The 14,670-nt window shown below is 46.5% G+C and overlaps 2 protein-coding genes across 6 annotated transcripts in view; one reads left to right on the forward strand and one right to left on the reverse strand.

Annotated features, from left to right (window-relative positions):
• The window catches only part of ATP6V1A (ATPase H+ transporting V1 subunit A), a 126,798-nt gene extending 117,544 nt beyond the window's left edge, over positions 1-9,254 (forward strand). For 4 of the 5 annotated variants that reach the window (XM_075107579.1, XM_075107598.1, XM_075107571.1 and 1 more), the window contains 4 exons: positions 551-754; positions 2,747-2,841; positions 4,849-5,020; positions 6,956-9,254. In XM_075107579.1, the coding sequence (XP_074963680.1) occupies positions 551-754; positions 2,747-2,841; positions 4,849-5,020; positions 6,956-7,048 (564 nt within the window). In that variant the 3' untranslated portion in view covers positions 7,049-9,254. The remainder of the gene's footprint in view (positions 1-550; positions 755-2,746; positions 2,842-4,848; positions 5,021-6,955) is intronic. The other variant, XM_075107608.1, reaches the window with a different exon arrangement.
• DUSP12 (dual specificity phosphatase 12) lies at positions 8,954-13,577 on the reverse strand. Its single transcript, XM_075107618.1, has 6 exons — positions 13,220-13,577; positions 13,025-13,138; positions 12,824-12,942; positions 11,756-11,852; positions 10,832-11,018; positions 8,954-10,228 (listed from the first exon to the last, which is right to left on the reverse strand). Exons 1-6 carry the CDS (start codon positions 13,549-13,551, stop codon positions 10,067-10,069), a joined length of 1,011 nt encoding a protein of 336 aa, XP_074963719.1. The 5' UTR covers positions 13,552-13,577; the 3' UTR covers positions 8,954-10,066.
• Between the last annotated feature and the right edge of the window lie 1,093 nt (positions 13,578-14,670).

The raw sequence follows: 14,670 nt of genomic DNA on the forward strand, positions 1-14,670 counted from the left end.
GCAATTCCTTCCAACACTGACTGCTCAGGAATATCCATGTGCTTCCTGATTGCTGCCCTTTGAGCTGCATTTCAAATTTGGCTGCTCTCAGCTGACATGGAAAGTGAACCACTCTTAATAGGTGCATTGAAACCATGAAAAAAGCCTTGGAGCAGCTGACTGGGAGAAGAATGCCTTTCAACTGATTACCCAGCCCTGGTTTGGGGAAAGGAGTTATATTTAATAGGGCTCCACCTAATTAGACTCCAGTATTGACATTGTCTTTGCTACGGCCAACTTCTCCCTCATGAGGAGTCTCAAGCTGAATAAATCTGAACTCAGCTTCAAAGATGCATTGTTTTTTGTGAAAAGTATGAGTCACTGCCATAGTTATATTAACATAAGGAAGGTTTTCTTTTTCTCTCTCTGGCTTTCATCTGAAGATTTGTGATAGCCTTTGCCATGTTGCATTTGCTCAAACTTGCTTTCTGTATTTTTTTTTTAATTGCCATCAATTATTTTTGTTTGCTTTTGATTTGGAACACTGGTTGATCTTTCTGGCTTCTGCCAGGTTTTCTGGGGCCTGGATAAGAAGCTGGCACAACGCAAGCACTTCCCCTCTGTCAACTGGCTGATAAGTTACAGCAAATACACACGTGCCCTGGATGAGTACTACGACAAGCATTTTACAGAGTTTGTCCCTCTCAGGACAAAGGCCAAAGAGATCCTACAGGAGGAAGAGGACCTTGCGGAGATTGTGCAGCTTGTGGGGAAGGTGAGTAATCAGCTGTGAGAAAGTGTGGTGTCAATGAGCAATCCTCCTTTTCCTGACAGCTAGTGGAGGCTTTTGACTGTGTCTTAGACCAGACTTGATGGATGCTGCATTGTGCAAAAAAGGCAGATGGTCACTAGATGTCAAGCTCTCCTGCCTCTAACTGTGCTTTATTCCAGCTTTCTTGCATGTTGTTTGACTTCTAATGACAAATGCTTTTTTAGATTTGATAGACCTTGGCTTGACGCTACTTCTCTTGTGTAAATTAAATTGCAGGGCATCTAATGCTGGAGTTAAGAAATTTCAATTGCTTCAGTGTTCTAGTCCTGCTGAAATGCCCTATGTTGCAACCTACAATAGTACTCCATTGGAAGTAATCTTTGTAAGGGAAATTAGGCAGACTGATCTTTTACTTTTGAAGTCATCTGAAGAGTTACAATTTATTAGAAGCCATGTTGCCAGCAGCAGAACAGAGGTGTTGGCATTTACAAGCTGGCCTGTAGACACAGAAGTGAAGTCTGCTTTTTTCCTAAAAACTGGTGGTTACTTGGTTTCTCTGTGGAAACCTTTGACATGACATATGGCTCCATTTTACAGGCGTTCTTTAATTTCCTTCATTCACTTCACTGTTTTGGAGAGAAAGCTAAACTTGGACAGGAAGATTTCCCTTGAGAGCTCTCAAATGGGACCCAGTGATAACTGACAGGTGCCTAGTACATACCTGACAGTAACTTAATCCCATGGTGCTCAGAATAGCATTTACAAGTGGTGGTACTGTGTGGTAACATGTATGAACTACAGTTATTTGGAGGAATACAGTTTGGTCTGGTGCACTCCCTATTCACTGATGTTCTAGCCCATCTGAGATTGGGCCATTCACCAGATCTGGCCTAGTAGAGCTCTCCTCTCTACATCTGTCTTCAAAGAAAAGGAAGTGTGATCATAGGGTCTTCTGCAGTTTTCTATTTACAAAACCATGTTCTAAAAGACTAGTTTACAGAGCAGGGTAGAATCAGCTCCTTGGTGTGGAAGGGATATTGATAAGCCAGTGCTTGTTACTGATTTAAATATTTACTGATTTATTAATGATTAACTATTACACATTAATTTATTAAATATTAATTAATATTAATAAGCAAGGTGTTAGTCCCATGATAGAAGTAGTGGAATTGATGCTCTTGTTCTCAGAGAGGTTATCTTCAACAGTTTCCTTCTGTCTGGGCTTGGACAATAACTGTGACAAACCTTTGGAAAGGGGGAATTGTGGAAAAACAATCAGACGTATTTTTTCTTTTTAGCTCTGAATTCTGTCAGTCTTCTCATGAAAGAAGGTCCAACCTTCCTGTCTAGAAAGCAAGCTGGGGGACTTAAAACTCAATCTGTCCCCTCTAGCAAAAGGACAGTGAAGGTAGAGTGACCTATGGTGCCAACAGCAGCAGTGTGCAGCAGGGCTGTGGCTGTCCTGCAGAGTATGACAGGCATTGTCATCAACTCTCTACTTTTCTTGAATGCCAGACAGGGAAAGCCCATTGGCAGCAGTGGAGGCTAGTGTCAAATCCTTAAGATTACTTATTGATCTAGCATGCTGAGATCTAGTTTTCCTTCCATGGACACAGGGGTTGAGAAAGGTAAAAATAAACTTACCCCTTTATGTAGGAAGGTGATGTTTTAACAACCCTTGTAGCAGAGCTGTGTGCATTCTCTGTGTCTGGTGGCTTTTCTGCTATCTTAAAGGAAACTTCCTTTTGATTGTTTATCATCAGATAGACTTAAAGTAAACTTTTATCATCTGTTTGGCCCATCTCAATTTTGAAATCAATTAAATTGGCTGTTCAACAGCAGGGAGTGAGAAATAACCAAGAGACGAATTCTGCTGGAAGTCATCTTAAGAGGGTGGGAAGAAGACAGGCACCGAAAGATAATGGTTCTTGGGCAAGATGTACAATGCCCTTGTGGATTTGAGTACTAAACTAACAGTGTGCCTTACTTTTCTAGGCTTCCCTAGCAGAAACAGATAAAATTACCTTGGAGGTTGCCAAGCTGATAAAAGATGACTTCTTGCAACAGAATGGATATACTCCTTACGACAGGTGAGATCTGACTGGCCAGCCTGCCCTCTTGGTCCTGTGTAGTCTGGTTTTGGTTAGCTACCTTATTTGAAACAGACTGGTGCAGAAATGAATTTTACTCACCATAAACGAATGGAAGAACTGTGCTTAGGTAGACCATCAAAGAGTGTATTCATGTTGTCTTGCCCAAGGCATGCAGGCCTTTTCCAAATGCAGTCACACCCTCTGAGTTTCTAAGGCTGTCATCTATTGTTCAGTTAGCCCATATTTCTGCAATAGCATGTCTTCCCTTCCTCCTTAGGAGGAGGAGAGGACAACTTTATTTTCGCAGTCAACACTCAAAGTCTTCCTGTTTATTCTAGCAATGCATGGGGGACTGCAAGAATCTGCTTTCAGTTACTGTTGCATAATTCTTGAGAAAGTCTGATCCATCAAAAAACCTTACTCGATCTTTTCGCTAGTGTAATGCTTATTACACTTATTGAGAGAGCTGGCTGACATCATCGCAAGGCCACTCTCCATAATCTTCAAGAAGTCGTGGAGAACAGTGGGGTCCCAGAGGACTGGAGGAAGGCAAATGTTACCCCTATCTACGAGAGAGGCTCGAGGGAGGAACTGGGTAACTATCAGCCCATCAGCCTTACTTCAGTCCCTGGGAAACTTATGGAACGAATCATCCTGGGGGCCATCACAAGTCAGATGAAGCACGTGATTGGGAAAAGCCAAGGTAGCTTCACTAAGGGCAGATCGTGCTTGACAAATCTGGTGGCCTTCTACGACAAAGTAACTTGCCTGTTTGACATGGGGCGGGTGGTGGACATTTTTTACCTGGACTTCTCCAAGGCCTTTGGTAAGGTCCCCCATGGCCTCCTCCTGGAGAAATTAATGCGTTATGGCCTAGACAAGTGGTCTGTGCAGTGGGTGGGGAATTGGCTGATGGGCCGCACCCAAAGGATGGTGGTTAATAGCTTTTTTTCCAAGTGGCAACCTGTCGCAAGTGGAGTCCCCCAGGGATCAATATTGGGACCAATGTTATTCAACATCTTTATAAGTGGTCTGGATAGTGGGATCAAGTGTAGCCTGATGAAGTTTGCGGATGACACCAAATGGAGTGGGGAAGTAGACACTCCAGAAGGGAGAGCCACTCTGCAGGAAGATCTGGCTAGGCTGGAAGAGTGGGCCAACAAGAACCTTATGAAGTTCAGCAAGGGCAAGTGTAAGGTCATGCACCTGGGAAAACATAATCTGGGAGTGCAGCACAGGCTGGGATCCACCTGGCTGGAGAGCAGCTCTGTGGAAAGGGACCTGGAGGTCGTGGTGGACAGGAAGCTCAACATGAGCGAACAGTGTGCTGTTGCGGCCAAGAAGGCCAACAGGATGCTGGGTTGCATCAAAAAGGGCATCACCAGCAGAGATAAAGAAGTCATTACTGGGGTTAATTGGGCAGGTGTGCTTGTGTGCGATAGGGAAGCACAGGAAGTAGCACGATGGAGTTTGTAAATAATAATGAGGTACCTTGCATGGCAGTTAAAAGTGAAGCTTTTTGTATGTGGAGTGCTCTTGTCATAGAAACACACACTTTCCTGCGAGCAAAGAAACTTGCAGAGCTGTCAGGTCACCCCAGGCTGCCTGGAAGAGGCCTGCTCCCGTGATGGATAAAACAGGAAGGAGGAATTCCATTGGCTGCTCTGGTGTCTTCCCTTTCTCATTAGTACTGGTGCAGATTGAAATGCGAGGCTCGTACAGCGATGGTTCCTGTCGTCTCCTGTTTTGCCCAGCATTTGGGTGCTGCTTCAGAAACCTCACTTCAGGCTGATTGTCTTAGTCTATGATTCGCCTGTTTAAAAACGTGGGACCTATTAGAGGCAGTCTCTCTCCTTTGGCAGTATGTATCAAAAATACCTGGAGTAAAGCAGGCTAGCGCTCTTTCTTTCAGGTGAGAGTTCAGAGTTGTTGTGAAAGCAGGAGCAAAGGCTTGTCCTGTTAACTGTTCCAAGGTGCCTGACAGATCCTTTTCTGTTCCACCAGGTTCTGCCCTTTCTACAAAACAGTGGGAATGCTTTCCAATATGATTGCGTTTTATGACATGGCACGCCGTGCTGTAGAAACCACAGCCCAGAGTGACAATAAGATCACGTGGTCCATCATCCGAGAGAACATGAGCGAAATCCTCTATAGACTTACCTCCATGAAGTTCAAGGTATGTTTGTCAGGCGCTGGGTTGCACTGCTTTTTGTGAGCTTCCAGGGCCTCTGAAAGGGTGTTACTCAAAGGTGGTCATCGGTTGCCTTAGGTAAAGGTCTATCAACAGTGACTTTTTGCAATCTTTTTGAATATGCTTAAGAACTGGTTTTAGTTTGTGAGCACAGGAATGGTTGGTACAGAAATCTAGCTGGGTGATGCTGGCCGCAGAGCATGGGCAACCCCACCTTCAGTAGTTCCTTTTATGTTACATATATTCATGGTAATAGTACAAGCATCTTTCCTGTTTTGGGGTTTTTGAGATGCAAGTCTGTAAAAAAAAATTATAACACATTCTAAGGAGACTCTTGGCAGATAAAAGCAGCCTAAAGTTTAAATCCAGGAGTGTACTTAAAAATGATAGAAATGTTGATCAAGCTATTTAAAATAGAAGTTAAGGAAAGAAATGCTAGTCTCCTGCAGTAATGCATGATGTCCCCTGTGTTTGTCTTCGGGGCCTAAGGCAGGTAACTGGGAGGAGAGGAAAGAAGGAGTAACTTCAACGTGGGCTAAGGAGCAAACAAGTGGCTCAGAGCTTCTGCTCTATGTAACTTCAGTAGCCATCTGTTTAGAGTACAGCTTTCCTAAAACTCATCCAGCGCATGCTGGTGTAGCAGTTCCTGGTAAGACAGTAGCCTGTGATGCTGGCTGATGTTAAAGTAGCTAGGGAATATTCTCCATGAAGTTGATGCTTGTTCTGTAACAACTCTTACAAGCCTTTCAACAAGAAGTACCATAAGATAAAATTACATTTAAAATTCAGTGTTCTGGCCTGCCAAGGGATCCTGTTCCTGCAGGGTACTGGTTTGCTTCTTCAGTAAGCAGATCTGTGGTATATATTCTCAAAGTATCAAGAACATAACATGATACACTTGGGGACATGAGCCTCTTTGAGAACCGGCTATATAGAAACAGGGGAAGTAACACACTTTTTACAAACCCTGGCCACCAGAAGACATCTGGTGGACAGCATGGCTAAGAGAATCCAGAGGGTGAACACATGTTAAGTGGAGCCAGCCCTCTAATACAGTAATAGTTATGAAAGGAAAAATATATTTCCTGGGTAACAGTCTAAAAGGCTTAAGAATTTAAATGTCCTGCATCCTGTGGTCTGTGTACTTTGGAGAGACCATGTAGAGAAGTGCATCCACATGTGCAAGTCCTCTGTGTTTCCCAAGTGCCGCAGTGACCCAGAGGAACGCAGTGCTGAGAGGGGAACAGTGAAGACATTGAACAGATTTCACAGCCTAGCAGTTAATGCTGCTTGCGGGGAAGGCCTTGCAGCCCCAGAGCAAAGCTGATTGTTACATTTTTTTGCCCTTGTCTTTCATGAAAAGTATTCTGAGAAAATGAAGCTGTACAGAGATATTTTTGAACTTGTTACGATTGCCCGGTAAGATTTTAATTGGAACTGAGTGATGTCTGAGTGAAGGCAAAGTAACTCTTGCACTTATAGGGGATGCACCCCAAAAAGTACAGCAGAGCATTTCTGAGTCACAAAGATGTGTGCTCTGTTTGGTTTCAGGATAGAAGCTGGCATTAATCGCTGCAGCAGCTCTTGGATCACACAGCATTAAATAAGACCCTCAGTATTATTGAATCCTCTCCAAATCAGTTGCTTTTCAAAAAGATAACCACTGCTCGCAGGAAAAAAAATTTTCTCTGTCTAGTATCCATTCTGCCTTGCTTACTGAACATGGAAGGAGAATGAGATTTAAACCTTGCGGCTGATGGTGAGACAGACAGGAGGCAGAGATGGAGCTATAATGCCTGTCCTGCAGTTAGCAAGTTCTAATCCTGAGGTCGAGAAATTGCAGCCCTGGCAAAGCAGGGTCATCTGAAGTACCCGAGTCTTTTCCTGACAGATCAGTCCATTTGCTGTGTTGTCTTCCAGGACCCTGTGAAAGATGGTGAAACAAAAATCAAGGCAGACTATGCTCAGCTGTTTGAGGATATGCAGAACGCATTTCGCAGTCTGGAAGACTAGGCTTGGCTTCTGCGACCACTCCAGTTTGTCCTCTCAATTCCTCATCTCAACTCCTCTGCTTCCCTACCTTACAAGAATGATGCAACAGTACTTGAGTTGATAAATAGCCCTATGTTTTCCCTGTTCATACTCAGAGAGTGTCCTTACAAAACATTCCTTTTCGTTTGCGTTTGGCATTGCTTTGTGTGTCTGAAATGGTGAGTGATGTGTGAATGGGCCTGGCTGAGTGAGGAAATGCTGTTGTACACTTCTAGGGTGGGAAAAATTTCACCTTGCATCTCCCAGCTCTCTTGGTAACCCATCTTTCACCTTGGGATGTAACCAGTTGAGCTGTATCGTCAGAGGAGGTGTAGATCTTAATGCAGTCACGCGGTACCTTCTGAGCTGGCAGTAGTAAGGGCACTTTGCTAAGTGACTATTATGATGTAGAACTCCCTATTCTCAAACAGAATTTTTGACCATATTCTGATGCAACATTGATACAACCAAAAATTCTTCACTGTTCTGTCCCTTCTGCAACCCTTAGCTGAGTCTCTTGGTATTGAAATGTGGTAGTTCTGGATCTCTCCAAGAAGGGACTAACTAGAAGATGAGCACATACAAGCAGCCAATATACTCTTGTACACTGGAGAAGTAGAATTTTATTTTCCTACTTAATACAATTAGGACTGTTGGACTTGGCATCAGCTAAAATCAAAGCCATAGGTGCTCAGCTTCCAGCAGAATTTAACCTTCTTGCCTCCCACTCACCCCCCTAAAATTTCACAGCACTCAGCTGCTTTAGTTTGTGAAACTTGCGACTGCTACCGTGTACTGCAGGACACGTGGCGTCACTGTAACTTGCTACACATGCGTGGTCTAGGAATTACAGTCCTTCCTCGGTGGTGCTCTGTCTGCTGGCACAGTTACCTCCCAGTGCGATGCCCAGGTCGCCCTAAGGCAGGCGTGTGCTTGACCTTCGTCCTTCGTCCTTCACCTGTGCTCGTGTGGCCTGTTTGGCAGCAGCACAGAAGGTCCCCAGTTCTCATGTAGGGAGAATGTGTGATACTACACTTATGGGGGCAGGGGATGAACAGGGCGAAGGTTGAGAAAACATACAAAATATATTTACTCCTGCCTTATTGATTATGATGCAAGAGAAACCAGTGACTCTGATCTTCCGTGCTGTGCTCTGGAAGCATTGTCAAGCAGCCGAAAACTGCTGTCTTGGGCTTGTTTGTGGGCAAAACTAGTACGAGGTGAGGAATGAGCATTAGAGCAGCCTTCCTGTCAAACTCCAGGAGCCCAGCACTCGCACCATTGCTGTGGAGTGAGAGGGAGAAAAATGCTGGTACCGTCTCCAGCCTCTGCCTCTCGCTCGTGTCAGGTGGTATCCAGCACTGCTTTGTCCTGCTGCCCTCTGTGCCCAGCTGGCTTCCAGCTGACATCTATGGCTTTGTTATGGTCACGAAACAGTAACCCTTGTAGGCGACACTGTGCTAGTGGCGTGGCTGTGCAAGCGTTAATTCTGCACCAAAGTATTTCCACCAGCTGCCAGCATTGAACGGTAGGGATGCAAAGGCATCTCACGCCACGGACCAAATGCTGCTGCTTCCATTACAGTCAGGACTTGCTGTTTGTCAGGGAGAGCTGACTGAGAGGGGTTAACTATTCGTGGTTCTCCCAAAAGAAACTACTCCTCCAGCTGATACTCTGGTAGTGAATGGTTAAGTTTACAGCTCACTAAACTTTCAGTGTATGCTGCTTATTTTACCAATGAGAATGTGTGAGTGAGTAGCCACCATCCAAGCCCTTGCTGGATTCCTCATCGTTCGTACCCTTCACCACTGTACTATGTAGCATTTCATGCTAGAAACCAGATGTTCTTATCTCTTTAAATAGAGGATGTTATAAACTTTACAGATGTCTAAGATAATGCAGTTCTAATATTTATTGTGCTGTATCTGGCCCTGAAGTGTGACCAGTTCAAGGTTTCATATCTATTTTTGTCTTTTTTTTTGTTTTGTTTTGTGTCTGTTTTCAGTGTTGAGATTCTGATGTTCACTCTGTCCTACAAGTCTTCCCTCTGCAGCCATGGGAGGAATGAAAAGATGGGCAGAACCCCACCACGAACTTTCTTGTATATTTCATAATGTATGTTGCTGGCAATTGTGTTTTAAAAAAAAAAAAAAGTTTAAGTCAATGAGAATAAAATGGATTTAAAGTAGGTCTTTCTGTCCTGTTTCCTTCTGTCAATCCAAACCTGTACCACAGTGGTGTGCACAGCACACTGCACTTCCTTAAAATCTTACTTCATTTTAGGGATCTCTCTAAACTTGTAAGCAGCAATGGGGCAGGGACAATTTTACTTCCGTTCTCCCATTCCAGTGCAGTTTACATCATCTCCTCAGGTATCACATGAAAGGAAGAGTTATAGCATAGTAAATATTCTTGGAGTAGAGATTTTTAGGACTCCTTTTATTGTAATACAAGTGTGAACTTGCCTTTCACTGCCAGTAGCTGCCGCGTGTGCTAATGCCACAATTGTAGTTGCAGCATTTGATGGCACTTGGCTAAGCCTTAAAATGTTTCTGTGCCGCATCCGTTGTGTTGTGGAATACACCACCTAAAATCTCAGCTGTGTGTTTCAGACAAATGGATTTGAACTTCTGGATCGGAAGATAAGCAGCACTGCTGTGACCACAGCCTGAAAGGAATGTGTTACCAATCTTTTTAAATAAGGAGATGAGACCTGCTGTAAATAGCAACAGATGAAGAAAGAACATACTAAAAACCTCATATTCAGGAATTTTTGTACATATTTGACCACTGCATAACACCTCTTTGAAAGAAGTGTTTGCTATTTTTTAGATGTATGTGTATATATATAAGAGATACAGAAAGCTTGAATAGAGCAGATGTTCAAATAATTCCTCTGCATTACAAAGGGGTGGAAGTCACAAGCTCACTCCTGGCAGCCACACACTAGCCAGCACTTCTCTGCGGACGTCAGGAAATCCATCGAGGTAAGGGATGGGTTCAGGTTTTGGCAGCTTGGAAGTTGCCAACTGGCAGTGTCCTCGCTTCGTCCACTCGACTTTTGTGAATCTGGAAGGCAGGTGTCACCCAGCGGCCGCAGGAACACTGCTCACCCCGCCAGCTGAAGGAGCCCAGCTTCGACGTGCATTTGGGACACAGAAGCTGCAAGGAAAACACAAGATCTGCTCTAAGGCGCATGCAGATGTAGTTCTATTTAAAATGTACTTCTAGGATACATTAAATTGTGGGCACTTGTGCTGAGCCAGCTCCTTCCCTCCTAACGTTTCACAGAAGGGGCTGAAAAACAGGCAAAAGAAGCTAAACTGGCATGGCTGCTGTGCCCTGGGGTGTAGCAGAAAGCTGTGCTGGCAGAAGGGAGGGGGTGGAAACGCAGCTGCTCAGAGCCGCTGTGGTTCTGGGACCATTTTGCCAGTTTCTTAAACTCCAGAAAGTCTCCATCAGCCTGAGACCACACCAGGTTTTATAAGTCACAGAAACTTTCTCATACTAAAAACAAACAGCAGATTAACCCTGTCCCTGGCTAGTATTCTCCATCCAACAAGATCACCAGTTCGTTTCCCTACAAAAGGATATTTAACATTTAATGATCTGTCCATAACCTGCAAAATTCAGGTGAGAAAGGCTGGGAGGCCTAGGCCCTCGTATGGGGGCCTTCAGATGGGGGAACAGAAACTGTTCTGCATTTGCACAAAAAAAAAAACCAAAACACATCACCCAAAGACTAAAGCGCGTGCTCCCCTTCACCTGTCCTTCCATTACTCCAAGCAATGCTGGCTCCATCCACTGCACGGGCTCAGTGAAGTAAGAGGTACACTTTTCACGGCTGTCACCACAAAGCGGAGCAGAGCCTGTTATCCTCTTGTGGGCAAAGGCTGTCGGTCCGCTTCCTTCCGTGTGGGACAAAATGCTGGAGCTACGGAACAGCGCGCGCCTGCCCTCCACAACAGAGGGGGGAAGAGAAGTAAAATAGTTGTTGGGGTTTTTTATACCGGGGAAAGCTACAGACAATAGAAAACAGGGATGTGGACATCTTGACGGTAAGTAATTAAGCGGGATTACAAATCCTACATTTTTTAAATTTAGTCTAGAAGGTCAGCAGGCACTGATTCTGCTTAGGGTCACTTAACAAATCTAGTGATTTGTGTAGTTTTAGGCACTGCCCCACAGCGGTATGCTGTCTTTTGTATAGATATATTTTTAAACAGTCCCTGCCTACTAAAACTTTAAATCTACGCTCATGTACTTGAAGAAAGCTACACCTAGGAATAGCAGGATTATTCAATTTCACTTTAAGCAACCCATAAAAGGTGGCTGGAATGCAGTAAACCCCGAAAATCTACAAGAAGTTTATTCTGGACAAACTGATTGTCACAGACAAACTAGAAGTTATGGTTTCAGAGCGAGCAACTTCACAGAGCCAGGGAAAATTATGCCTGTCTATAGAACATGGCAGGCTAGGCTGCACAATGCTGCACAACTTCAAGGAACAAAAGTTTTGTATATTGTAAGATACTTTTGTCTTTTAGTGGCGTATGCTATATGGAAACTTGGGGAAGAGCTCATCCTTGTCCTGACAATAATGACATGCCCATTGGTTTACACAGGCTATTTTTCTCTTGAGTCAGTTTCAAAATTACATTTAATGAAGAAATATAAAAGGTTCAATACCTGCATTTCCTGCACCTGTAGAGAACCTCTCTGTCTGGAGTTTGACACATACTGGTTGGATCAACAGCAAAGAATTCTCGGGGCAAGTCTTGAAGTTCTGCAGAGGGGTCAGTACAAAGCTGTGAATCAAATCAATGCAGCCACGCTGCATTTCTGTGGGACAAGACAGCACTGCGCCTTTGCCCCAGTCACGGCATGCAGAAGCCACTTTCTTCACATTCGTTTGTCCACGCACCAATTCCATTAGATAAGCTGAAAATGAAAAAGCCTCATCCCACCACATCTAAGACTGGGATTCACTTAATGCAAGGAACTGCGGTCTAGACTTTGGCCTTAGCAACGGTAAAATACTTGCATTTTGCTTTATGTTTTCATTTAAGTAGAAAGTAAAGGCAGAGGAAGAGTTAGGCAAGTTCTGCCAATCTTTTAGCGCACATACAGAAAGTCAGCTTATGAATAGGAACTGCTAAGGTGAATGACACATAAATGGAGAGGGCACTGTCATGCTGATGCAACACTGAGATATTGCAAAAGAGCTACAGATTATTCTATCATAAAATTTCACATACGCAGACATATCTACTACAGTCAACCTTTTGCAAATTAAGGTATGAAAGTTTACATCATACCTGGACTTCAACTCAGTTTTGCATTTGTTGTTTTTATCTTTTTAATTCTGTTGACTTCTTTTTAAAGGATGTTAAGTTTGCCTAGCCAGGTACATAAAAATCAGAAAACATATCAAACTGATCTTTACCATTTCTGTATTTTGCTAATGAGAACCGTTCCTTATGGAACAGTGCCTCAAAGACACTTTTTTCCCCACTGAAGAGTTACAATTCTCTAGACTCAGTACAATGCAAGCGTTCGCCTAGCCAACTCGAGGCTGGGCTGCTTTGAGGCCAATACTCAAAGCCAAGCACCTCACACAGGGCCTTCTGTGTTCCCTTCAGGACAGACCAGTCCCACCCGGGGCCACCCCCCCGCCGGAGACCTCGGGACACCGCTCCGAGCACCCGCCCCAGCCCGAGGGCGGCGCTCCGGGGCGAGGCCGGCCCCGCCGCTCACCGGGGTACCTCTCCGTCAGCATCTGCAGCCGGTACCGCTTGTAGAGGGCGCTGCTGCTGTCCACGGCGCAGCCCATGGCCTCGTAGAGCTTCAGCTGCCCCTGGAAACCCGGGTTCACCCTAGGCGGGGGCGAGAGGAGAGCGGGGTGAGGGAGGCGCCGGGCGGGGAGCGCGGGAGGGAAGGCGGGGAGCGGGGACCCACTCAGCGTCGGGTTTGGCGGCCCTGACAGCGGCGTAGGCCTCCTCCCAGCCGAGCCCCTCCGTCTTCATGAGGTAGGCGGTCACCACGGCCACGCTGCGGCTCACCCCGGCCTGGCTGCAAGGCAAGCGCAGGACAGGCCGTCAGGAGCGCCGCCCGGGGGATACACGGCCGGACCCCCGCCGCCCCAGCCCTCACCAGCGGACGAGGGCGGCGCCGCCGCCCGCCCGCGCCGCGCCGATGAAGGCGGCGCAGTCGTCTAGTCGGCTCAGCAGGTCGGCGCCGGCCTCGTCCCGCGCTCGCACGTGCATGGTCCGCAGCCCCGGCACCGCCAGCGGCGGCTCCTCCGCGTCCACCGTCAGCACCGCCACCACCCCCGCCGCCGCCAGAGACTCCGGGGACGAGCACGACTCCGCGCCACCCACGTAGAGCCCCGGCAGTACCGGCACCATCCCGCCACCCCGGCAACCCGCCGCCGCCGCCATGTCCACAGCCTCGCCCGCGGCTAGGCAGGGCGCCGCCCCCAACATGGCGGACTGCGGCTGCCGCTCCCAACATGGCGCCCAGACTCACGCTGGCGCGGCTACCATGGAGACGGCGGGGGCCGCCTTGTCGACCTCCCGCGGGCCTGGCCCGGGCCCCGGCCACTCCAGCAGGGGCCAGTCGGGAGCCGCCCGGGGAGGGCGACAGGGCTGGTGTCTTTTGTGGCTCTGTGTGTGTTTGGGGGGTGTCACCCATGGACCGCCCCGCAGGGTCTACAGCGATGGCAGCTCTCGAGGACCCTGCTGGGCACCGTCGCAGGCCGGCATCCTTGACAGGCATGAGGCACCTGGGAACTGATGTCGGGGCAGTACTTTCCTTTTCCCTTACCAGAATTCAAGTAATAATTCCCATAATAATCCTCACACATTTGTGAGTGCCAGTGCAATTTTCTCCTCCCTACATCCACAAGTGTCTGTCTCACCTCGTCCTTTTTAAAATCGAGGGGTCTCCCACCTCCCTCTCCTGTCTCCTTCCTAATGCTCAGAAAACAAATGCATATCATTAAAGAATCTCCCGATATGTTGTGATTAAAATCCCATTGTTTTTTTAATTAATCTTGTGGTTTTGAGGCCCCCATTTGCTACTGTTTGTGTGTTTGACAATTTTCTTTTTTTACTTTGGAGATGAGGTAGAATCGACTCTCCAACACTCTCAGAGTGGTTCTCTAGAAACCGGTTTCTTCTGTGTGGAGTCAGTGGGCTGGTCTTCCGAGACGGGTGTCTGGAGCTTGCTCCAGTGCAGCCTCCAGTGGGCGTTAGAATAGGTACAGATAGATCAGAGGTGAGCACCACAGGAAAACCCAACGTCTGAACTTCCAGTTCCCATTTCTGCTGTCCTACTTCTTGGAGTAGTCCTGTGATGCCAATTGCAAGCAAGGTGCAGAAAGGAAGCCTAGAGGAGCAGTTATCTGGGAAGTCTGCGAAAGCCACACCAGGATCCAGATTAGTGGCTGTGAATCACTGGCTTGGAGGTTAAAACAGAGCTTTAAACAAGACTTGAAGGGGGAGAGGGATAACATCAGGCTTGCCCGTGACAAGCTGGGGGATGACACGCAAAGGTTAGAGGGACAGGGTGCTAGCAAGGGCCCTCAGCCCAAAGCTCTGAGA

The sequence above is a fragment of the Phalacrocorax aristotelis genome, chromosome 1 (genome assembly GCF_949628215.1).
Source record: "Phalacrocorax aristotelis chromosome 1, bGulAri2.1, whole genome shotgun sequence".
Classification (NCBI taxonomy): domain Eukaryota; kingdom Metazoa; phylum Chordata; class Aves; order Suliformes; family Phalacrocoracidae; genus Phalacrocorax; species Phalacrocorax aristotelis.

Coding starts and splice junctions, on each gene's coding strand:
- DUSP12 (XM_075107618.1), bottom strand. CDS start 13,551: ATGTTGGGGGCGGCGCCCTGCCTAGCCGCGGGCGAGGCTGTGGACATG. Junction 12,943..13,024: donor GCCGCCAAACCCGACGCTGA/GTGGGTCCCCGC, acceptor GCCCCCGCCTAG/GGTGAACCCGGGTTTCCAGG. Junction 11,853..12,823: donor GCTGACGGAGAGGTACCCCG/GTGAGCGGCGGG, acceptor ACCCCTCTGCAG/AACTTCAAGACTTGCCCCGA.